Source organism: Alternaria rosae (genome assembly GCF_020736505.1).
Source record: "Alternaria rosae strain MPI-PUGE-AT-0040 chromosome Unknown BKA58scaffold_1, whole genome shotgun sequence".
Lineage (NCBI taxonomy): Eukaryota > Fungi > Ascomycota > Dothideomycetes > Pleosporales > Pleosporaceae > Alternaria > Alternaria rosae.
Genome location: NW_025763570.1, coordinates 3,486,771 through 3,506,307, shown reverse-complemented (window position 1 = coordinate 3,506,307; position 19,537 = coordinate 3,486,771). Strand labels below are relative to the sequence as shown.

The 19,537-nt window shown below is 51.2% G+C and overlaps 7 protein-coding genes across 7 annotated transcripts; 3 read left to right on the top strand and 4 right to left on the bottom strand.

Annotated features, from left to right (window-relative positions):
- Nucleotides 1-892: 892 nt before the first annotated feature.
- On the top strand, nucleotides 893-2,721 carry BKA58DRAFT_373625 (uncharacterized protein). Its single transcript, XM_046169242.1, has 4 exons — nucleotides 893-1,337; nucleotides 1,390-1,594; nucleotides 1,729-1,953; nucleotides 2,014-2,721. The coding sequence occupies exons 1-4, from the start codon at nucleotides 1,049-1,051 to the stop codon at nucleotides 2,597-2,599; spliced, it is 1,305 nt and encodes a 434-aa protein (XP_046031510.1). The 5' UTR covers nucleotides 893-1,048; the 3' UTR covers nucleotides 2,600-2,721.
- A 500-nt stretch (nucleotides 2,722-3,221) lies between these two features.
- On the top strand, nucleotides 3,222-6,645 carry BKA58DRAFT_416554 (uncharacterized protein). Its single transcript, XM_046172597.1, has 3 exons — nucleotides 3,222-5,200; nucleotides 5,477-5,866; nucleotides 5,953-6,645. Exons 1-3 carry the CDS (start codon nucleotides 3,380-3,382, stop codon nucleotides 6,403-6,405), a joined length of 2,664 nt encoding a protein of 887 aa, XP_046031509.1. The 5' UTR covers nucleotides 3,222-3,379; the 3' UTR covers nucleotides 6,406-6,645.
- Nucleotides 6,646-7,459: 814 nt separating this feature from the next.
- Nucleotides 7,460-8,488, bottom strand: BKA58DRAFT_407776 (chaperonin 10-like protein; the record flags this gene model as incomplete). Its single annotated transcript, XM_046172044.1, has 1 exon — nucleotides 7,460-8,488. The coding sequence occupies one exon, from the start codon at nucleotides 8,486-8,488 to the stop codon at nucleotides 7,460-7,462; it is 1,029 nt and encodes a 342-aa protein (XP_046031508.1).
- Nucleotides 8,489-8,760: 272 nt separating this feature from the next.
- Nucleotides 8,761-11,328, bottom strand: BKA58DRAFT_373618 (uncharacterized protein). Its single transcript, XM_046169241.1, has 6 exons — nucleotides 11,082-11,328; nucleotides 10,993-11,026; nucleotides 10,683-10,944; nucleotides 10,509-10,635; nucleotides 9,993-10,457; nucleotides 8,761-9,941 (listed from the first exon to the last, which is right to left on the bottom strand). Exons 1-6 carry the CDS (start codon nucleotides 11,263-11,265, stop codon nucleotides 9,142-9,144), a joined length of 1,872 nt encoding a protein of 623 aa, XP_046031507.1. The 5' UTR covers nucleotides 11,266-11,328; the 3' UTR covers nucleotides 8,761-9,141.
- A 1,800-nt stretch (nucleotides 11,329-13,128) lies between these two features.
- On the bottom strand, nucleotides 13,129-15,211 carry BKA58DRAFT_304394 (P-loop containing nucleoside triphosphate hydrolase protein; the record flags this gene model as incomplete). The annotated part of the gene is made up of 2 exons (XM_046167015.1): nucleotides 13,129-13,810; nucleotides 13,872-15,211. 2 exons carry the CDS (start codon nucleotides 15,209-15,211, stop codon nucleotides 13,129-13,131), a joined length of 2,022 nt encoding a protein of 673 aa, XP_046031506.1.
- A 393-nt stretch (nucleotides 15,212-15,604) lies between these two features.
- BKA58DRAFT_22280 (uncharacterized protein) lies at nucleotides 15,605-16,697 on the bottom strand. The gene is made up of 2 exons (XM_046166284.1): nucleotides 16,441-16,697; nucleotides 15,605-16,392 (listed from the first exon to the last, which is right to left on the bottom strand). Exons 1-2 carry the CDS (start codon nucleotides 16,543-16,545, stop codon nucleotides 15,796-15,798), a joined length of 702 nt encoding a protein of 233 aa, XP_046031505.1. The 5' UTR covers nucleotides 16,546-16,697; the 3' UTR covers nucleotides 15,605-15,795.
- A 1,064-nt stretch (nucleotides 16,698-17,761) lies between these two features.
- Nucleotides 17,762-18,834, top strand: BKA58DRAFT_22262 (uncharacterized protein). The gene is made up of 2 exons (XM_046166280.1): nucleotides 17,762-17,965; nucleotides 18,046-18,834. The coding sequence occupies exons 1-2, from the start codon at nucleotides 17,934-17,936 to the stop codon at nucleotides 18,728-18,730; spliced, it is 717 nt and encodes a 238-aa protein (XP_046031504.1). The 5' UTR covers nucleotides 17,762-17,933; the 3' UTR covers nucleotides 18,731-18,834.
- The last annotated feature ends 703 nt before the right edge of the window (nucleotides 18,835-19,537 follow it).

Below are 19,537 nucleotides of genomic sequence, written 5' to 3'. Positions count from 1 at the left end.
ATTCCGCATCGTTGGGACTGCATTGATCATGACAGTTGTGGCTTCAGCGATGCAACGTAGGCCCACACCTGTATAGGATGGCAGTACTCGAGGCTTCAACCGCATCACCTAGTGAAGCAGAAAGTGCGCTGGTTGCAGCAGCTGGCAGTCTGAAGGCTATATACCACGTACCCCTACAATGGTTCTCATGCGACGCGATCCATTGCAAGTTTGCCTGGAGTCCATCCAGAGCGTCGCCGTAGAGCAAATCACATCACGCGGAAGAGTCGCCATACCTACCGGTAAGCCGACAGCTGCTAGCACCTCAACATCGTCGTGAGCGCGGTAAATCCCTTTGACGCCACTAGGAAGCTTGACAGGCATCAGACCTGGACAGCTTGGAAACAGCACCAACTTCGCGGCCGCGCGTGTCAGAACAGCTGTCTAGATCTTGTATCTTCACCGCCATACTTCACGATGCGTCATAGTGACTAACAGTCCATGAACACCATGTCGCAGTGAAGGCACTGCTCCCCCGTAGTTTCCCAGTTGTTCGAATGCAAGTATGCATCGCCTGGAGCACGCGCAATACTCGTGCATCACCCCGCAAAAGGGATGCCCTTCCCTGTCAAGCGAGCATTAGCGTTCCAGCAGGATAGATCCCGTTCCGTATGCAGGTCGGACCATTACGATCCAGTAGCACTGCTGTTACAGGATTAGTGGCACGATTCACGAAAGGATCGCTCGTTTGCCTTCCGTATATCCACCAAAGCTTGACGCCCAACGAATGGGATACGTCCTTCTCGAACACAGGGCTACTACGCCACTTTCTGTCGAACTCTATTTTGACTCGAGGGTCTGTCAAGTCTTCGCTTCATCTCCTGAAAACCCCCCTAGCTGCCGTTATGGATCAGTCGGTCTGGATAGAAGATGTGAAGAGTCTTCGCTTGTGTCATAACGGCTCACTCTCGACCGGTCGCACATAGTATACAACACCACGTTCGCTAAGTTTACGAAGTTTGTTATCAGGCCACCATCGTTCCACATATCTTTTCCACGCTGGCTCAGCATGAGTAACGAATATCATGATAAGCCTTCGTTCCAACCATGGGGCCCATTCATCTCAGATAGTTACAAGAATGAGCCCATCACAAAAGCAGACATCATCATAGCCTCCGTCGTGTGGGGACTGACATTACTCAATGTCATTTTGGCCCTATGGCTCATTGTCAAGCAAACAAGAGGATCACGGTCACCCCTCAGGAGTGTCTACGTCTGGATGATATGGCTGGAACTTATCGTCTCGTTTGTAATGGGTCTTGAGAGCTTTTTACATTTGCTCAAGTACATAAGACCAAGTAGGCAGCGACTGCATACAGCTTTTTGGGATCATGCTAACCACCACTATAGGCTTTGCCTTTTACTTCACCATCTTGTTCTGGTGGTGTATTCAGGTTCAGCTGCTTTTACAGATCATTATCAACCGGATTCGTGTCATCGTGCCCGATCGACGGCGGTCCAGATGGATCATGATTGGCACTGCCATTTTCGTCACGGTTATCAACATCAGTGTCTTCAATGTCTGGATACCAGCACGGTTACAGATCAGCGCGCAGTAAGTTGTTTCCTGGTAGCGTTTAGTAGTGGTTGTCACAATGAGCAGGGCTCGCCTAGCTCGACAGTGGTGGAGCGACATTTGCGCAGATGCCATACTCAATCATACCAAGCACTGGACTAACGATCTGACAGGTATCACCTCATCAACGAGTACTGGGACCGAATCGAAAAGGGCCTCTACCTCCTTGCCGACGCGGCGTTGAACTGGTATTTTCTTAAGACTGTGAAGGAGAACTTAATCAATAACGGCCTCACCAAGTACAACAAGCTTGTTCGCTTCAACCAGCAAATCGTCATGGTTTCGCTGCTTATGGATGTCATGATCATTGCCGCCATGTCGATACCGAATTCCTTTGTGTGAGATTTATCTCCCAGTCCAAGCAACCCCATCACATTTACTAACCCAACGTCATCCAGGTACATCCAATTCCATCCTCTGGCCTATCTCGTCAAACTCAACATTGAAATGACAATGGCCAACCTCATCAAACGCATCGCTATCTCGACATCGCGCAAGACAGGCATGGCATCCATTGCCCACGAGTTCAAATCTTCATCCAACCAATCCACCACCGGCCACCGCACCGGCGGCACAAACACGCACAAAACACGAGGTTCGATTCACGAGCTCGCGAGCTTCGCTTCCTACACCGTCGATACAAAAGCAACAGGCGATCAAGATCAGCATCGCGTCACTAGCTTCGCCCCAACAGGAAACCAAATCAAGGAGACGAGGGAGGTCATTGTGCATACCGAGCCGAACCCATTCTACGAGCGGAGAGGGTCGGAAGTGGAGATCACAGCAGGACATGGAAGGAGACAGTCTCATGGTGTTGTCATTGAGGAGAGGGGACTAGGCAGGCAAAAAAGTCTAGAGAGTATAACAGAGGGGAACGAGAGTATGAGGAGTGGGTCGGTACCCAAGCGACTGACAGAGGATAGTGATGATGAGGCAGCGCTTGTACAGCAAAAGGCCTGGGGATGGCCGAGGCGGCCGAGTTGAACGCGCGAACGCTGTTGAAATGTCAATTTGTTTTGCGTTCATCCAGCATGGGTTTGGTAAAATAGACATTGTTTCCGCATTATAGACGTGCGATGGAACGATAATTATAGACTTTTTAAGAGTTGGATATATCAGATCTACCGTTAGTCCGAAGAAGGAGCGAGCCACGTACGAGTACACGGTTGTGGTACCGTACCTAGGGACGAGTCAATGTGACGTGGCGCTGACATGCACGACTAGTATCTCTATCGGACTGTGCCATCGGGGTGATGGAAGAGGCTGCATGCGCGTGTTGTGCCAGTTCAGTCTCATGAGTTGAGTGAAGGCAGATGCAGATGCTATGGACTTGGCCAGGCCTGTAGGTAAGCTCGCGATACACGTGACAGCACCACGTGTCGCGGCCTGGACTGGACGATGCTCGAGCAGAAAATGTTTCTCGAGCGGAGACTATCCGTACATCGGAGTTCACTGCGAGGAAAGTTGCGGGTAGAAGGGGGATTCTCACCTTGGTTCCCCGGAGCGACGCCACGATCTTCCCCGCACTTCCCAGCAAGGAAGGTTTGCCGACCAGGTACATCACGGTGGCTTGGCATGCTACACGCGTATACGGATCACACCAAGATGGTAATCCGTTTTCTCACCTGATGACATGTCGTGACCCTTTTAACCGTGTTCAAAAGGTTGTGCTTGTGCTGTAGTTGTCAGTCAGTCTTCATCTTTGTTCTAAAATACTCTCCGCTCACTCAATTCCTTGCCTACGTCATCCACCAAGCCACGAGCATGGGAGTCGGCGACACTTCAATCCGCTCCAGCGAGCGTCCTGAGGCTGGCAGTGTGAACATACCGGTCGGCGTATTTCCAACATCGTCGAAGAATGAGTCCATCGATGCACACAAGGTCGCCAACGAGGTGATCGCACGGTTCAATGATGCACTTGCGAAAAAGGATCATGCGGCTATTGCCGACCTCTTTTCTAAAGACAACAGTTACTGGAGAGATCACTTAGCGTTGAGTTGGGATCTCAGGACAGCAAAGGGTAGTGCAGACATCAAGAAATACCTGGACTCCAGCAAGGTGCAAATAGAGAAGATTGAGGTGGACAGGAGCTCAGACTACCGCGCGCCGAAGTTTGGAGCGATCGATGTGCTAGGCGATGTCACTGGCATCAACTTCTTCGTAACTTTCGAGACGAGTGTCGGACGTGGGGAGGGTGTAATGAACCTAGCTGAAGACAATGGGCAATGGAAGGTGTTCACGCTATACACTTTGCTGAAAGAGCTCAAGGGTCATGAGGAGCCATTGGGTCACCGAAGGACAAAGGGTGTTAAACACGGCGGAGATCCGAACAGAAAGACGTGGAAGGAGACGCGTGATGCAGAGAAAGAGGAGATCGACCCGACAGTGTTGATCCTTGGAGCCGGGCAAGGTGGGCTAACAGTCGCTGCGCGCCTACGGATGCTCAACGTTCCCGCGCTTATTGTCGACCAAAATGAGAGGGTTGGCGACAATTGGCGCAAGCGATATCGGCAATTAGTACTCCACGATCCAGTATGGTACGACCACATGCCTTACGTCCCCTTCCCAGCACATTGGCCAGTCTTTACCCCGAAAGACAAGCTGGCGGAGTTCTTCGAAGCGTACGTGAACCTGCTGGAACTCAACGTGTGGACTTCGACAAGCCTCAAATCAACATCGTGGGATGAGAGTAAGAAGCAATGGACCGTGACTGTCGAACGCCGGAAACCTGATGGGAGCGCTGAGACACGCACATTACATCCGAAGCACATTGTACAGGCGACAGGCCACTCCGGCGAGAAAAATTTCCCGCAGATCAAGGGTATGCAAGACTTCAAAGGCGACCGCCTGTGCCACAGCTCGGAGCACCCAGGCGCAAATCCAGAGTCAAAGGGCAAGAAGGCTGTGGTGGTGGGATGCTGCAATTCCGGTCATGACATCGCGCAAGACTTCTTTGAGAAAGGATACGACATCACCATAGTACAGCGCAGCACAACATGCGTTGTTTCTTCCGAGGCCATCACCGACATCGGCAACAAGGGGTTGTACGATCAAGACGCACCGCCTGTTGATGATGCCGACCTTACTTTCTGGAGTCTGCCAAGCGAGCTTCTGAAAGCACAGCAGATCAAGGTCACGAAGATTCAAGCCGACCATGACAAGAAAATGCACGACGGTCTTCGCGCGGCTGGCTTCGGTCTTGACAGTGGGCCAATGGATTCAGGCCTTCTTATCAAGTACTTCCAGCGCGGTGGCGGCTACTATATCGATGTCGGCGCGTCCCAGCTTATCATCGATGGTAAGATCAAGGTCAAGCAAGGCCAGGAGATTGCGCAAATCTTGCCAAACGGTATCGAGTTCGCAGATGGTGATAACCTGGAAGCTGATGAGATCGTATTTGCGACTGGGTACCAGAACATGCGCACGCAGGCACGAAAGATCTTCGGCGATGAAGTCGCGGACCGCGTCAGCGATGTATGGGGTTTCAATGACGAGGGCGAGTTCAGGACGATGTGGCAGAAGAGCGGTCATCCTGGTTTGTGGTTCATGGGTGGCAATTTGGCTCTGTCGCGATTCTACAGTAGGGTACTGGCATTGCAGATCAAGGCTGTAGAAGAAGGCATGATATGAGATGGCGAAGGCGCGGAGGCGGGACTGTAGTGATAAGTAGCTGCCGTAGAATTGAGAAAGGGGCCGCGGCCGTTCAACGCACACCTACCGTGAGCTTTCTCTGAGTTTTGCCAGTTTCGGATTTAGCGCGGGGCATGTCTCCACTCGCCCCATCTCAAACTGCACAAGCTTCAATCCTTCAACATCATTCTATCTGAATCCATTCTTCGTCGTACGTGCACTATTACACAGGTTCTCTTTCCACACACCATGACTTCAACGCCCCAAGTCATCCTCGTCGTCGGCGGAACGTCGGGAATCGGATACGCCATCACGCAATCCATTTTGTCGTCACCTTACCTGCCGTTGAACGCAAAAGTAATTGCGTTTGGGCTTATAGATTCGACCATCAAGCTTGAATTCACGAAGCAGCAGAGAGAGCGTCTCCGAATAGTTGAAGGCGATGTCACAGTAGACGAAGACCGCGAGCTAGCGGTCCAGACGTGCTTCAACCATTTCGGAGGCCTCGATACCATGGTGTACTGTGCAGGCGTTATCACACCAATCCAAAGGCTAGAAAAGCTGGACATTGAAGCTGCGAAGAGGAGTTTTGATATCAATGTTTTTGGCGCAATGAGTATGGTAGGTGCCATCTTAACACACCATACTGATCTTTCCTTACAGTATACGAATAACTTCGTGTTGTTTGTATTACTAATATCTCTCAGGTTCAACTTACACTCCCTCATCTCCGTGCGTCACGAGCATCGCATCCCCTTAATGCTGGTCGTGGCAAAGTCATTATCCTCTCTTCAGCCTGCGATAGTACTGTATCATACCATGGCTGGATGCCTTATAGTACTACAAAAGCTGCGCTAACCCGATTCATCTCCTGTCTCGCACACGAGGAGCCTCTACTTCGCGTTCAGGGCGTATACCCGAAGTTGACACGGACTAAGATGATCGATGGCTTAGTCGAAGGGAAGTATCGGGGTGTTATGGCTGACCACGAGATCGAGAGGTTCAGGATTTGGGATGAAATGGGTGATGAGATGGTGGAGCCACCTGAACTGTGCGGAGAGGCTGTAGCGAAGTTGGCGTTGGGACTATTCGAGGGAGGAAAGAGTGGAGAAACGCTGTATTACGACGAGCATGTTCCGCGGAAGATCGCGGGGACGTAACCAGCTGAAGCAAGTTGTGGAATACTTGAACATACGTCAATATACTACTTTCGACGCCTACTAGTCCGAATCGCGTTTACGTCGCTAGCCGATTGATTTGAGCTTAATACATCTATATAAAGAGATGAATTGAACTGTCGCGATACAATAACAAAGATCCTTCTAGTCAGAGCAAGTAATGTTGGCTTCATCAGTATAGTGAAGCGCCACATCCATTCACTCTGTCTGGCCCGAACCCCTGCCACACTAGCATCAGTCGTGAACATTACTCTGAATCGCACATCTGGTTGCAGGCTTTATCCACCACAACACGAATAATCGAAGATGGCAGAAGATCAACTTGCGTCTCCAACACGTAGTGCGATTATGAGTGACGGTATTGCGGACGCTGAGTGAGCACCCCCTTCGACCTGATATTAATTAGCTAACTCGATGCAGAATCGATGACTTCTTTAAGAACGTTTATTCCCGCCTTCCTCAAGAGCTGCGCCTGATGATATACAACGAGCTTCTCACTGAAGATATGATGCACGACATGGCTACCTGCGTGAGCCCTACTACTTACGCCTATCCGCTCAATCACACCACGTCCATGTAAAAACCAACTCCTTGATTCCTCAACCCTCTTCGTCGCACTCTGCAGGCTCTCAAGCCAGTCTTCGCGAAGCTGATCGAAAAGTAGACCACGGCTACTCACAGCGTGGTTTTGGAAGTTGCGCACAAGAACAAGATCCCTTTGGATATGGACTTCACAGAGAGATCGTCGAGTAGCCTGGCTAACGCCATCTACGATTCGTGCTGTAAGTTACCGAATACATGCTCTTCACGAATATTGAAGGAACTAAAGATGTATAGTCTGAAAGCCGACATTGTCACAACAGCACGAAAGGTTATCGAGTAGATGCATAAAGGCCACGAGTGAATAAAGAATGGAACTTGCAGATGGGACAAATTCATGTAAAGAATTGAGGCATTAATGGTGAGCGCGTAGACATCGAGAAGTACAGTGGATGGGTATATAGAATCAGACTGAGGGCGAACGTCATCAGCTCAGTCAAGACTGACGACCTAGTTTGTCATCCTCAGAGACCTTCACGATCACAGCGCCGATACCCGGCCCTTTGCCCCAAACACGATGCGCTTCCGGAACTTCTTCCAACGCCCACATCTTCCTGATGGGCACCCGAATAGCTCCGCTCCCCAACATGTCGAAAAGGGCTACTAACTCCGGTTTGAACGTCTTTTGATCGCGATCAATGTAGTAAAAGCTCGTCCTGTTAGGGCAAAAGGGCACCATCCCTCTTGCGAGTAGCTTTATAACCTGAGGTGGCTGACTACGAGGTTTTCCACCGGTGAGCAGGTCGAAGTTACCACCATAACCCACAAGAAGACCTCCCTTTGCCAGTATGTTCCAGCTGTCGTCCCAAGATTCGAAGCCAAGAGCGTCGTATACGATGTCTGCGCCGCCCACATCCTTCATGGCCTGCATCCAGTTCTTGTCGGAGTAGACAAAGGGCGTTGCACCCGCTTCGCGGATAGCGGCGTGGTTGACGGGCGATGCTGTCCCGTAGACTTCCGCACCTTGCATCTTGCAAAGGGTGAGGACGGCAAAACCGACACTGCCGCTGATACCGTGAATAAAGACGCGCTGGCCAGCTGAGATCTTAGCGGCGCGGTAGGCTAGCCCGTAGGCTGTGTTCCAATCTAACACCAAGGCAACTGCCTGCTGCAGATCGAGTCCTTCTGGCACGCTAACGAGGTGTTTCTCGGGTTGGTTGCAGAGCTCGGCTTCCGCATCGTATTTTGTGAGACAAGCGACGAGGTCTCCAACCCGGTATTTTGTGCAAGCCGATCCATTCTGGTGCACGCGACCGATAAGCGCGTAGCCCGGTGTCAAGGGTGCTTTTCTTTGTAACGGGTAGGCGCCTTGTCGCATGGATATATCTGCACCACCCATGCTGGCGTAGAGCACTTTGATTTGGACATCGTTGGGGGAAGGCGCGAGGATGGGGGCTGTGACAACCGACACGTTTTCTGGGCCGCCGAACTCTGAGATCAGGACTTTGCGAATGGATGTAGACATCTTTTGTTTTGAGTTGGAATCTGGTCAGCGGTTTTGTGTATCGTTCTATCTGGGATGCAATCGATGGTATTGAAAGCGCAATGTTGATGGAAGCTGGAATGATGGGCCATGATGACTGCTGTTGCGCGCACTCTTATGCTCATCGAGCCTGGCAGTACAAAAAAACTCGCGACGCCCATCGAGGCGGAGTATGGGCTGATGCGCTCTCATCCTCACTGTGAAGGTAAGATGCGGAGAGTTCGTGGCTTCGAGATGCAGGCCTGACGCTGAGTGCGGAGAGACTGATGGTCTTCTCGGGGAGATAATCTGCCCGTCTTGCCGAAGAGGTTAGCTGCTTACAATTTTAGGAGCTAGCGCCAGGCACTCATTGGTGATGATTGCCCAGGCGGTATACAGCCATCTTAAAAAAGGTAGTCAGCTCGGACTGTCGCCTGGAAGCTTATGCACGCCATCACGAGTTTGGTGTAATGCGCGCCAGTCGTGGACCCCACATGTGGAACGTTCTCTCACACCTTTGAGGGGACATTGTGTGAGCTCATGTTCAGTACACCCTCATCCTCACCGAAACAGCCTCACTCTGGAACAAAGTACGGTATTCGGATATCGTCAAAATTGACATTGCTTTGACCCTATGTCTTCAACACCCTTTTCTTTCATACCTTATACTTTCCCTTCGCAGCTTCCTTGATGATGTCTGCTGCCTTCTCCGCCGTCGCATACACAGTGGTCATGATGTGAGAAGCTGGGAGAATCGGCATGACACTGGCATCAACGACCCGCAGGCCATTAACACCATAGACCTTCAACTCTTGATCCACGACACCGCCGTCTTCTCTAGCACCCATCTTGCAGCTGCCAGCAGGGTGATACAGCGTCGATGCGGTGCTGCGAATGAAAGCATCGATATCCGCAGAGGCGGTGACATTGTTGCCCGGAACAACCTCGAACGGATTGAGTGAAGCAATAGATGGTGTAGCAACGAATTTGCGAGCCCAGTGTACACCTTCGCGCAGGAGTGCAGTGTCGACTTCGTTACGGAGGAACCCTACATCTGCTACTGGAGCATCGAACATGCTGGACGAGTTCGCCTTTACGCTTCCACGAGAGTACGGATGCTGAAGTCCGAGCACCACGACGCCGTCGGCCCAGATTATCTCCATCATCGCAGAATCGTTGGCTTGGAGCTTCTTGTTGAGAGAAGCAAATTGTGCTTCATAGCCTCGTGCGACTTCAGCGGGGGTATCAGACGAGAGAGAGGCAGATGATCCGCCTGCAACCGCTTGAGCCAAGATAGATTGCGTGGCGTTGGAATAGGTTTGAAGTGGCAGAAAGAGAAGGAAGTCACCGGTCGGGGAGGTTAGTGGGCCAGACTTCTCGTTATCGTACTGCTCACGAGCTTGAGCGGCGAAAGTGGTGTTTGTCGTCAGGGTGTTTGTCAGTACGGTAGTGTTGACTGTGCCAATGTCAGTATTTCATCAGCTAGACCACATGATGGCCTACTTACGGACGTTCACCACGGCAACGGAAAGATGGTCGTGCAGATTGTATCCGACGGCGGGAAGATCAACGACGGTGGTCACGTTAATGGATTCAAGCAGGGAGGCTCCGCCGATTCCAGAAACCTGCAACAATTGTGGTGTATGCAACGATCCAGCAGCGAGGATGACTTCTCGCTTGACCTTAGTTTGTTGACTCTCGGCATCTGCAGAAGTCGAGAACTCAACACCAGTAGCCTTGACCGTATTCGTCTCATTGCAAGTTTCCGTAAGGACGCGTGTCACAAGGTGGCCAGTGACAAGGTGATAATTCGGGCGCGATTCGGCAGATGCATAGTAGGCTTCTTCTGCGGAGGAGCGTGTCCAGTTCAGCGGGACCATGTTGTGTGGGCAGAAATAACCACCGAATGCATTCCCAGTCGCCTGGTCATTGACGGAGATTCCCAGTTCCTGCGTAGCTTGTACGAAGTTCTCTAAAGTAGTCATCAGTATCTTTCCGCATGAAAATGGTGCGTCAAACTCACTAGTCGTTGGCCAGAAGAAGGGAGAGTAAGTTACTTCCATGTATCCTTCATCGCCATGGTATTCTGGATTGACCTGGATGTCGTATTCGGCCTGGATCTCAGAAGTTGGTGGTGTGAACTTCTCGTTCTTTCCACTGGTTAGAAAATGCCAAGGAACCGCCGAGAAGAACAAACCTTTTTGAAGTACTTCAGGAAGGTCTCAAAGTTCCAACCTTCGTTCCCCAGAGTCTCCCATCCATCATAGTCAGATCGTGCGCCACGATCGAATACCATGCGATTCAGTTTTGTTGACCCGCCCACGACCTTGCCTTGTGGAATAGAGACAACTCGACCGTCTAGTCCTTCGTCCGGAGCATACGAGGTGTTCCAGTCATACTTCGTTCCTACAGCACCGCCTGCAAGACCTGGGATGGTGACATAGTCCTCATTCTGGTCGCTGGAGACAGATCAGCAACTTGATGGGTATGGTGTTCATGCGACTTACAGATCACCAGCCTCGATAACGAGTACGGTCACATCTATAACAGAACGGTGTTAGTGGTTTCTGTAAGCCGGGATATGGTGTAAGCCTACCCTTATCCTCGGAAAGTCGATTTGCAACCGTAAGGCCCGACGCGCCGGCGCCTACGATGACATAGTCGTATTCTGGAAGAAGGTCCTCTGCTCTCGAAACGAGCTGCGCATTGGAGAGAGGATGTGCGAAAAGACCAGTCGCAGAAAGCGCGACAGTCGCTCCGAGACTCAATAGGGAAGGCATGATCACAGCGTGCAACAACAATCGTGTCTATCGTCCTCACAAAAGAGTACTTGGGTATATGTACCTAAAGGAAGTCGAGGTAACCGTAATAACACCGGCGGTCGGGCCACCCGCATCTGCCGGTGTTCAACCCCAAGGGCCCAGCCGAGACCAGTCCATGATATTCGTCAACATATAGCGCATGGCGTGTTGGCGAGTTTCCGATTTATAATGGTTCGGCGGCTTTTATCCTGTGTACGCGATAGTTTTCAAGCAAAAGCAGATTAGCGGAGGCGGAGTATGACGCCAGTAGATCCTCCGACCTTATCCGGGGAGTGAGCCGTGTTGGCGTTTCCCGGGGCCGCTGGCTTGAAGGATCGGCATTATGCGTCCGTACAATAATTGGTTCGCTGCATTGGTTCGGTGCTTCGCTGGAAGCGGGCTGTGTTCAGTGGCTTGAGGGGGATTATGTGGTGCCTTGTATGAGGGCATTTATCGGCCCTGCCTCAATATACCACGGGATCTTGCTGTCGTGTTGCGGCACAGTCGAGCGTAGATCACGTGCTGTCTGTGGTAGTGAACCTCGGCCCAGGCGGGACTTGCCCACGTGGGCTCGCTTGCAGCTTGCGCGTTGGCGACTTGAAAACATCCGATGCAGATACGCAATACAGCCACACCAACTTTGAAATACGAAGTCTCAACCTATATGAGACTGCCGATGCGATATGGGAAACCGAGTGATCTAAGGTTTGTCTCGCGTTAAGGTTTGTAGATGGATGTCAAGTCGCGGGAGGCCTTTCGAGGGTAGCGCCCCTAGATACGCGGTGCACTACTCAGGTGGCTATGTCATTGCTGTCGCCCAAGGACTAGACTAATGTTTGATGGCATCCATGTCCGCTACGCAATCGTCGCATTCGAACTCAGAGTTACGCCGCGAGCCATACTCAGTGACCCCATTTAGAAACGAATTCAGACCGGCAGACATTCATCCAGGCAAATGAAAGCCTTGCATCGCAAGTGTGTTTACTCACTGTCGTGTTCGCTATAACGCACTATAAATCAACGTGATCTCAGTCTTGACTGGGATACCCTACGAGACCTGTCTCAAGAGGTGAAGAAAAACACTGAACACCAAAAACAGGAAACAGCTGGCATGTACAAGAAATGAATGAATCCGTCGGTACCTCCTACCTCGCGAGATCAATGTGACTGCTCACGAAACAGCATATTTGGGATGTTCACTAACTTACATTCCACGAATTGAACTATACATGAGAGAGCAAGCGAAGCTCGGCTTCTATCTCGACGTTGGATAGGCTTGCGTGAGCTTTTGGTTGGTGCACAGCATGTTAGCTCCAAGATGTTCCATCACCTCGGATGCGGAGTGAAGACAACTGCTTAGAGATTACTAGCCGCTGTCTCGACAGTGTATAGTATGCCAATCGAGCCAATTTCGGTACGAACCTTGAATGTTTAGAGCCGTTCAGGATATGGTTAAGTCAGTCAATTCCAACTGACGATGACACCAGTGATTGTGTACTGAAGTGTTTAATAAGTTAGGCTGATAACAGCCTCGGAGCGTTTTCAGTCATCATGGCCGCGAATCGCATTCGATTACTTCGTGTGCGAAGACACGAAGCAACAAGCGGGAAAACAGTGTCAAGTTTCAAAGCACACAGAGGAGTGGCAGTAGAGAAGTGGCGATAGTGCTGGAGATGTGGTGCTAAGATTGAGGAAAGCAAAGGTTAAAAGCGCGTAGTTGCCAAACCCATCGCGTCGCTCCTTATTACGCGCTAGCATATTAGACCAATCCAATTTGGTAACTTGCTATGACATCATCTTTGAACGGCGACATGGCCCTCAACAAGGTTGGCCAGCTTCAATCTAGATAGGAAGAGAAGTGTCGGTGGCTGTCGACCACATACTCCTAGTCTCGTCCCGGTCTGCCCTCCTTCCGGCTTCGTCATCGTCTGCCCCACCATCCATCATACCGATTGCTTTCTGCCTCAAGTTCAGCACGACCATGAGATGCTCTGCACTCAAGCGTTCCTTCTTCCTCGCAGCCAAGATCTTTGCAGTCTTGATTGCGCTCTTGATCTGACGCCCATTGAAGTTTAGCTTTGCCAGTTTCTCCAGTTCAGCTTCTCCAACATCCACATCCTGCGCGTCAATAGTAGCCAGGAAGTTGCGCCAGACTTGCAGACGATCGCTTTCTCCGAGAGAGCTGTAGCTCAGCGTGATGTCGATACGAGATTCGAAAGCCGTGTCGATACTGCGCATTCGATTCGTAGTCAGGATCATGATGCCTTTGTAGTATTCGAGCAGGCGAAGGAAGACCGAAACAAGCTCGTTGCGTTGGAGATTGTTCAGAGTGCGCGCCTCCATGAACACATCAGCTTCGTCGAGAAGCAGGACAGCACCGAAGTGACCACACAAATTCAGCGCACTCTCCAGATTATCCTCGACCGTACGCGCGCTTGTTCCTAGATCACCAGCTCCGAGCTTGTATAGAGGGCGACGCAGGTGCTCAGAGACGGTCTCTGCGGTGAGTGTTTTACCCACGCCTCTTTTTGTTGGTGTCTAAAGTCAGTACATGTTTCACAGGCGGTGAGTACTGGGCTACTTACGGAGGGCCGCACAGAAGCATGATCATGCCTTGGCCTTTGCCGACTACGAAGTCGTCGAAGGATTTTCCTTCCTTGAACTGATCGCGGTCCACCAGAGCCAAGACCAAATCCTTCTCGTTCTGGTCAAGGACTAAGCTGTCGAAAGCGTGCTCAGCCCAAGGTATCTCGTGAATCTTAGTCACATCTAATATTTCCCACTTCTTCTTCTCAATGTCGAAACACTTGACATAGTGCACAGCTAGAAGACATTCGTCATCGGTCATTGGTGAGAGATCCAGTTCGATTGGCGATCCCGGGCCGCTGGGGACACTGGGGGTGTAGCGGTTCATGGATTGGGCCCACGTTAGCTGGCCTATCTCAGAAAGTTTTGCGTATTCTGGAAACGCGAACGCGGTCTGGTATTTGTGGTATGCTCGCGCGTCAACAACCATTCGCTCGTTTACACGTTCTTCGCGTTGGTCGGTAAAGGCTTTGAAGAAATGGCCGCGTAGCTCTTCGAATCGGCGACCTCGTTTGATGAGTCGTTCACGGATACTCTGTTGATCTGGAAGACCTTCGAGAGGTGATACATCCAACGCAGTCAAAGCTCGTAAGCCCTGATACTGGAACACGTGTTTCGATTGAGCAAGAAGACCACATCGCCTTCCATCCCAGTCAACCACATCGACGCCTATCGACCAGACCGATTTTTGAGCTGGGGGAGGAACGCACTGAAGGCTGCAATACCTCACAACCCCGACTGAGTCAGTCTTATGATCGAAGACCATCATGGCGGGAACAAGAACCAAGTTCAGATCCTGGAACGCAACATGTCCGGTCGTCTTTACATCGCGGATCTTCTCGAAAGACTCCTTGAGTAGGGGTTCGAGGACTTCCTGGAGTAAGTCGAGGTGGTGCCTGGCCTCAGATTCCGGATCGACACCATCCTTGAAGCTAAGCATCGCTTCCCATCGATGAATGAATGGAAGAAACGGCGGTGCGAACGACTTCATCTCATGCTGTGTCAAGCCTGGATAACCTTCGAGTATCTTCTCCAGCGCAGCATGAAGAAGCGTACTGTTGATACGTACTTCATGGATCTTCCATTCCTCCCTCACCTCGTCAAAACGACGGTAGACGTTTACTGCAAAAGCTTCCCGTGCTTTCTTTGTCCGAAGTTTGTCGCCTGTAGCACCATATACCAACGGCTTCTCGTCTACCCAGTGGTATCTGTTCGGATCTTGATCGGTTGGGACGCGGTATATATCTTGGTAGTCGCAGCGCGTGCCCGTCTCGACAGCCTCCGATAGGTCATCCTCGGCGGGTAGCTGTTCACCTGGAAGGAACGGATGCAGGCCCATTCCAGGTGGCGGCGGGCCCGAGTGCGAGTCCCAACCGCTGTGATACATCATCTAATCATATCAGTGGGTCACTGGAAGTTGAAGAAACAACAGTGGTGTCTAACCATCTCTTGGGTCGGCACAGGCCTTGACCCCCGTCGTGGACGTCGCGAGCGTTGACTACTGACATCGTGTTGCGGCGGCATAGGAGGAAAATTGCACATCTTTTCAGTAGATGAAATCGCCGAGAGGTGAACGTTTGTATGCTCCGGCAAGGCTGGGCGTAGACAGAAGATATCACAGCCGAGGAATTGCAAGATCACAGTGCTGAATACTGTCGGAACAGATGACAAGGCTGGAGTAGTGACCCAAATCACAGAGTCTGTGAAGCGTACGTCCTGAGTAGAGTCTGACGAGAGTGTCGCCGGATATATGGCTACTCGTTGATGGATGCCTGATGAGACCGGTGAACCTCAGGCTACACAACAGTCTCCCATACAATTGGCTAGAGACCGGAAGCAATGCCCCGCACCTCAACAAGATTTCAGCAGGGCAATGAGAGGGCAACGAAATACAGGTGAGACGAGGTTCGCGCATGTGTGGATTTAGAGCACCTGATCGTACACTGCATCTAGAGAATGCTCAGCTCCACCGCTACCGTTTGTGTCACTATAGCCAACACTAGCTCCCACATTGAAGCCGCTGCCGTCAGTGCCCGCATACCCAGAAGAACCGTGACTGCTCGGCGATATACTCTCAGATTTTCCACTCCCATCGTCATCTTTGGTGGAACATGTAGAGCTCGGATGTACGCTGCCTGCTGAATCGTTGTTTCCAAAGCTCGTGGACGCGTGATGTACAAAGGATGCAGAATCATGTTGTATCGAATCTGGCCTCTCATCGTATCCTGTGTCATAATGCTGATGATGATCGATCTGAGCGAAAGGACCAAAGAGCAAGGTCCGAATCGCAGGATCGGTCACATCCTGAACCCGGGGTATATTCAAACCACGCGATCGGTATTTCGGCGGAAGAGGGATAGCAGTGTCTGTTGCTTGCACAGGCTCGATGCTGGCGATTGGACTCAATTTGAGGAGACGAGAGGGCGGCTTCCTGGGAGTCGATAAGCCCGCGGTGGCTTGCGAGGGTTCGGTGCTGACTGCCCGTGGTTCGCGTGCTCGTCGATAGCGCAGTGCAGAGAACTAATGACCGTCAGTATATTGCAGTAACCATTCGTCTTGATACTATACTATACAACACATTGTCGCTAAAGTCCACGGGGCGTTGGTGTAAGCTGAAAGCACAACGGCAGTTGATGCGAAGTGAGGATACCGAAAGAGACCGATCAAAAGCATAAAACGAACATCAAGAGGGTTGGCCGGTTACGTTACGCATGCATTGCCATACTTGCAGCAAGATCATAACCTCGTTCCTGGCTCGTGATACTTGAGGAGCCGAAGCACAGCCTATCCGAGGTACCGTGGCTCCGCATGCCTGATACGGAACGATCACGACATTGGGAAATCGTAAAGTTTGGCTCTTTCAAGATGGTGTCGAGGTCGAACGTGTTCTTGTGAAGCGCACATGTTGCTGTGTCGCGCAACACCTCATGACTTGATTTGGGACAGCATGTCTTTCTCCGATTCTTCAATGTAGCACATGAGAGGTCGGAACGGGATTGCGGATTGGAATGGCGAATTCCCGGAGGGACTCAGGAGGTGCGTCCGCGACCTTGGGATTACCCCGCGACGACGCGTCAGTGAGATCAAGTATAGACTTTCGAGCGTACCCAACCACGCGCTCCTAGACTCTGCCTTAAGACGATGTTCGCGGTGGTACGTGGCCTGATGGTGGGATGAATAGTGGTGTTGAATGTGTTGGTCGCAGGAGACGCGAACAGACACGTCCATCCATTAGCAAGAGGGACCAGCGCTTCGCGCTCGCGCTAATCATCGCTCGCACATTGACTCTGCTGCACCACTCCTTCACAACACCACCCTGTGAGATCCCATGCCACTGTTTTACGTAGGGCCGAATACTGTGATAACAACGCAAGATTTTTCGACGCCTACACCACGCAGCGATGCGAACCAGGAGCAGATCTCCGAGAGTATGACATCATCGCAGTCTGGCCTTCCACATTGAATACGAAGCGCAAGGGCTGTCGGATGGTCATCCCAAGTTTGGTATGAATTCCTATACTGAGCGAAAAGAAAAACGATACACAATGAAGCGCTGTAACATTCATCGCTCGAGTTACTTTGCTATCCGCACCGTAAGTGTAGAGCCGCTTGCAATGACCGAGCGGTACACAGCTGGGTCTTTCTCCTGGCGTATCAAAGCTAGAAAATTGCGCATCCAGGGATGGCCAGCGCCTATAATCTGAGACACAGAGCATCACGTCTTGCCACAGACTGCCACGTCGACGGCACGTGACCAACTCGACCCTTGTGCAAATCACTTCACCGCTCCACTCAGTAAACAAGGCACCATGGCAGGATACAAGACCGGATTGACAGCATGCGATAAGTCATAGTTGACAGTTGGAGACCTATCTACGCATAATACAACTGTCATGTGCAAGTCCATTCACTCATCAAAAAAGTTTCGCGATCTATAACTCAGGGTCTGGCTGCATCCTGTTGAACGACCCCACGGACCCCTGCATACCTCAATCCACAGCACCACTTAAGCTCGATACTGGGCTACTACGTCATACCTCTGTACGATCGCGAAGTTTGCCATGTGTTATCACAACTATTCTCAACATAATGGGTAAGTCCTTGTGTTTCGCGGTGCCTTTATGAGAAAGCAGTTCTTGTGGAAAGCAGCCTCTCTGACAACTTTGTATGTAGTTGCGGCCATATTGGCGAATCGCATACGCATCCGTGGACGCTGTGCGACACGGCGATCCAAAATTTGAACGCCCTCCGCGGGCCCAACTCCCCACCAATCACTTCGCCCACAGCGAACTATGCATCACCACCGAAGCGCAGTTCATCCACACGACGCTTCTTCTCGTTGAGCGGACAGCTTTCGCGGTCTTCTACTAATGCGTCGACGAACTCGCGTCGCGCCGTTTCTGGCCCCTCAGGCGCGACAACGCCCCGAACTTCAGACTCGAGCTCAGGGTCCTACAACTATACCATGGCGTTGGATTACAGCACCTTGCCAGATCATCAGCTCGTAGCAGTAAAATGCGTAAACCCAATCAAGCGCACGCATGTTAGTAGAGATATGGTGGTCTGCAAAGATTGCGCACGCGAGATTGGCCACATGCGCAATATGATTCAGCGATACGACAAGACCGGTAGCATACGTGGGACCGCCGCGTTTGAGAAGTTCTTGAAGTGGGAGGGAGAAGGTGGAGGAGAAAGGGAGGGCGATTTGACCGTACCTGTGGACGATGACAACGATGGCGGGTCGTTTGGGGCTAGACAGGCTATTATCATGGGTCATCCAGAGAGCGTCATGAACGCTGAGGGGCCGAGGGGCTTGGGAACGCTCGAACGAGAGGGAGGATTTGATTATCGGTATTGAACTGCAGGGCGTCTGTCGAAGGAGTCGGAGTGAGGAGAAGCGGTATATGTAACGAAGACGTCGTTAGATTTTGTAGTTTAGCACTTGCGCAACCTTTACCATCGCTCCAGCACCAGGCTCAATATGGTCCGGCCCCTCCCGCGGCTTTTCATTAGCGTATAATGATGTGTAAGTACCTAGGTATGAATTCATATCTCGACTCCTTTCTTTAGACCGCGAAAAAAGGGATCACGATGAGCGCTAGTCCCTCCGAGCTGTCAACAATCGTACGAGAATCAGATGATGGGCTTGCCGCGCCGGCCTTGATGTTCTGCAGCTCCTGTATGCATACACACGCCCCACGCAAACTATTTCTAGCAACGAACTTGTGCATGCTAAGTTCTGCGATCATGCAAGAAATGCAATGCCGAGGTCAAACTTGCAGTGATCCACTGATTCTTGTACGTTCTGATTCGCTCGGCGGCACGCTCCTTCATCGTCTATATGTAGCCCGGAATTAAGACACATTCCGTACTTCCATATAGCAGGCACCATCGAAAAGCGCACTACCACTTGCTCACGAGAAAACGGACTTGCGCATCAACAGTAGCCACTAGTTCGGCGCTTTTCTCCGTTTGCGCCACCTGCTTCAAACACGTTGAAGCTTCCACTTTTGGAAGCGATGTGAGAATAGACGATGACTATATAAGTTTGAAGCGAGTCCTACATCACGGGAATACAGCTAGCTAACATATGTGGCCTAAATAGTATACCCTAGCTTTCTGAACTTTGAATGAGTACCTAGTGTCGAAATGGGAGGTTCTAATG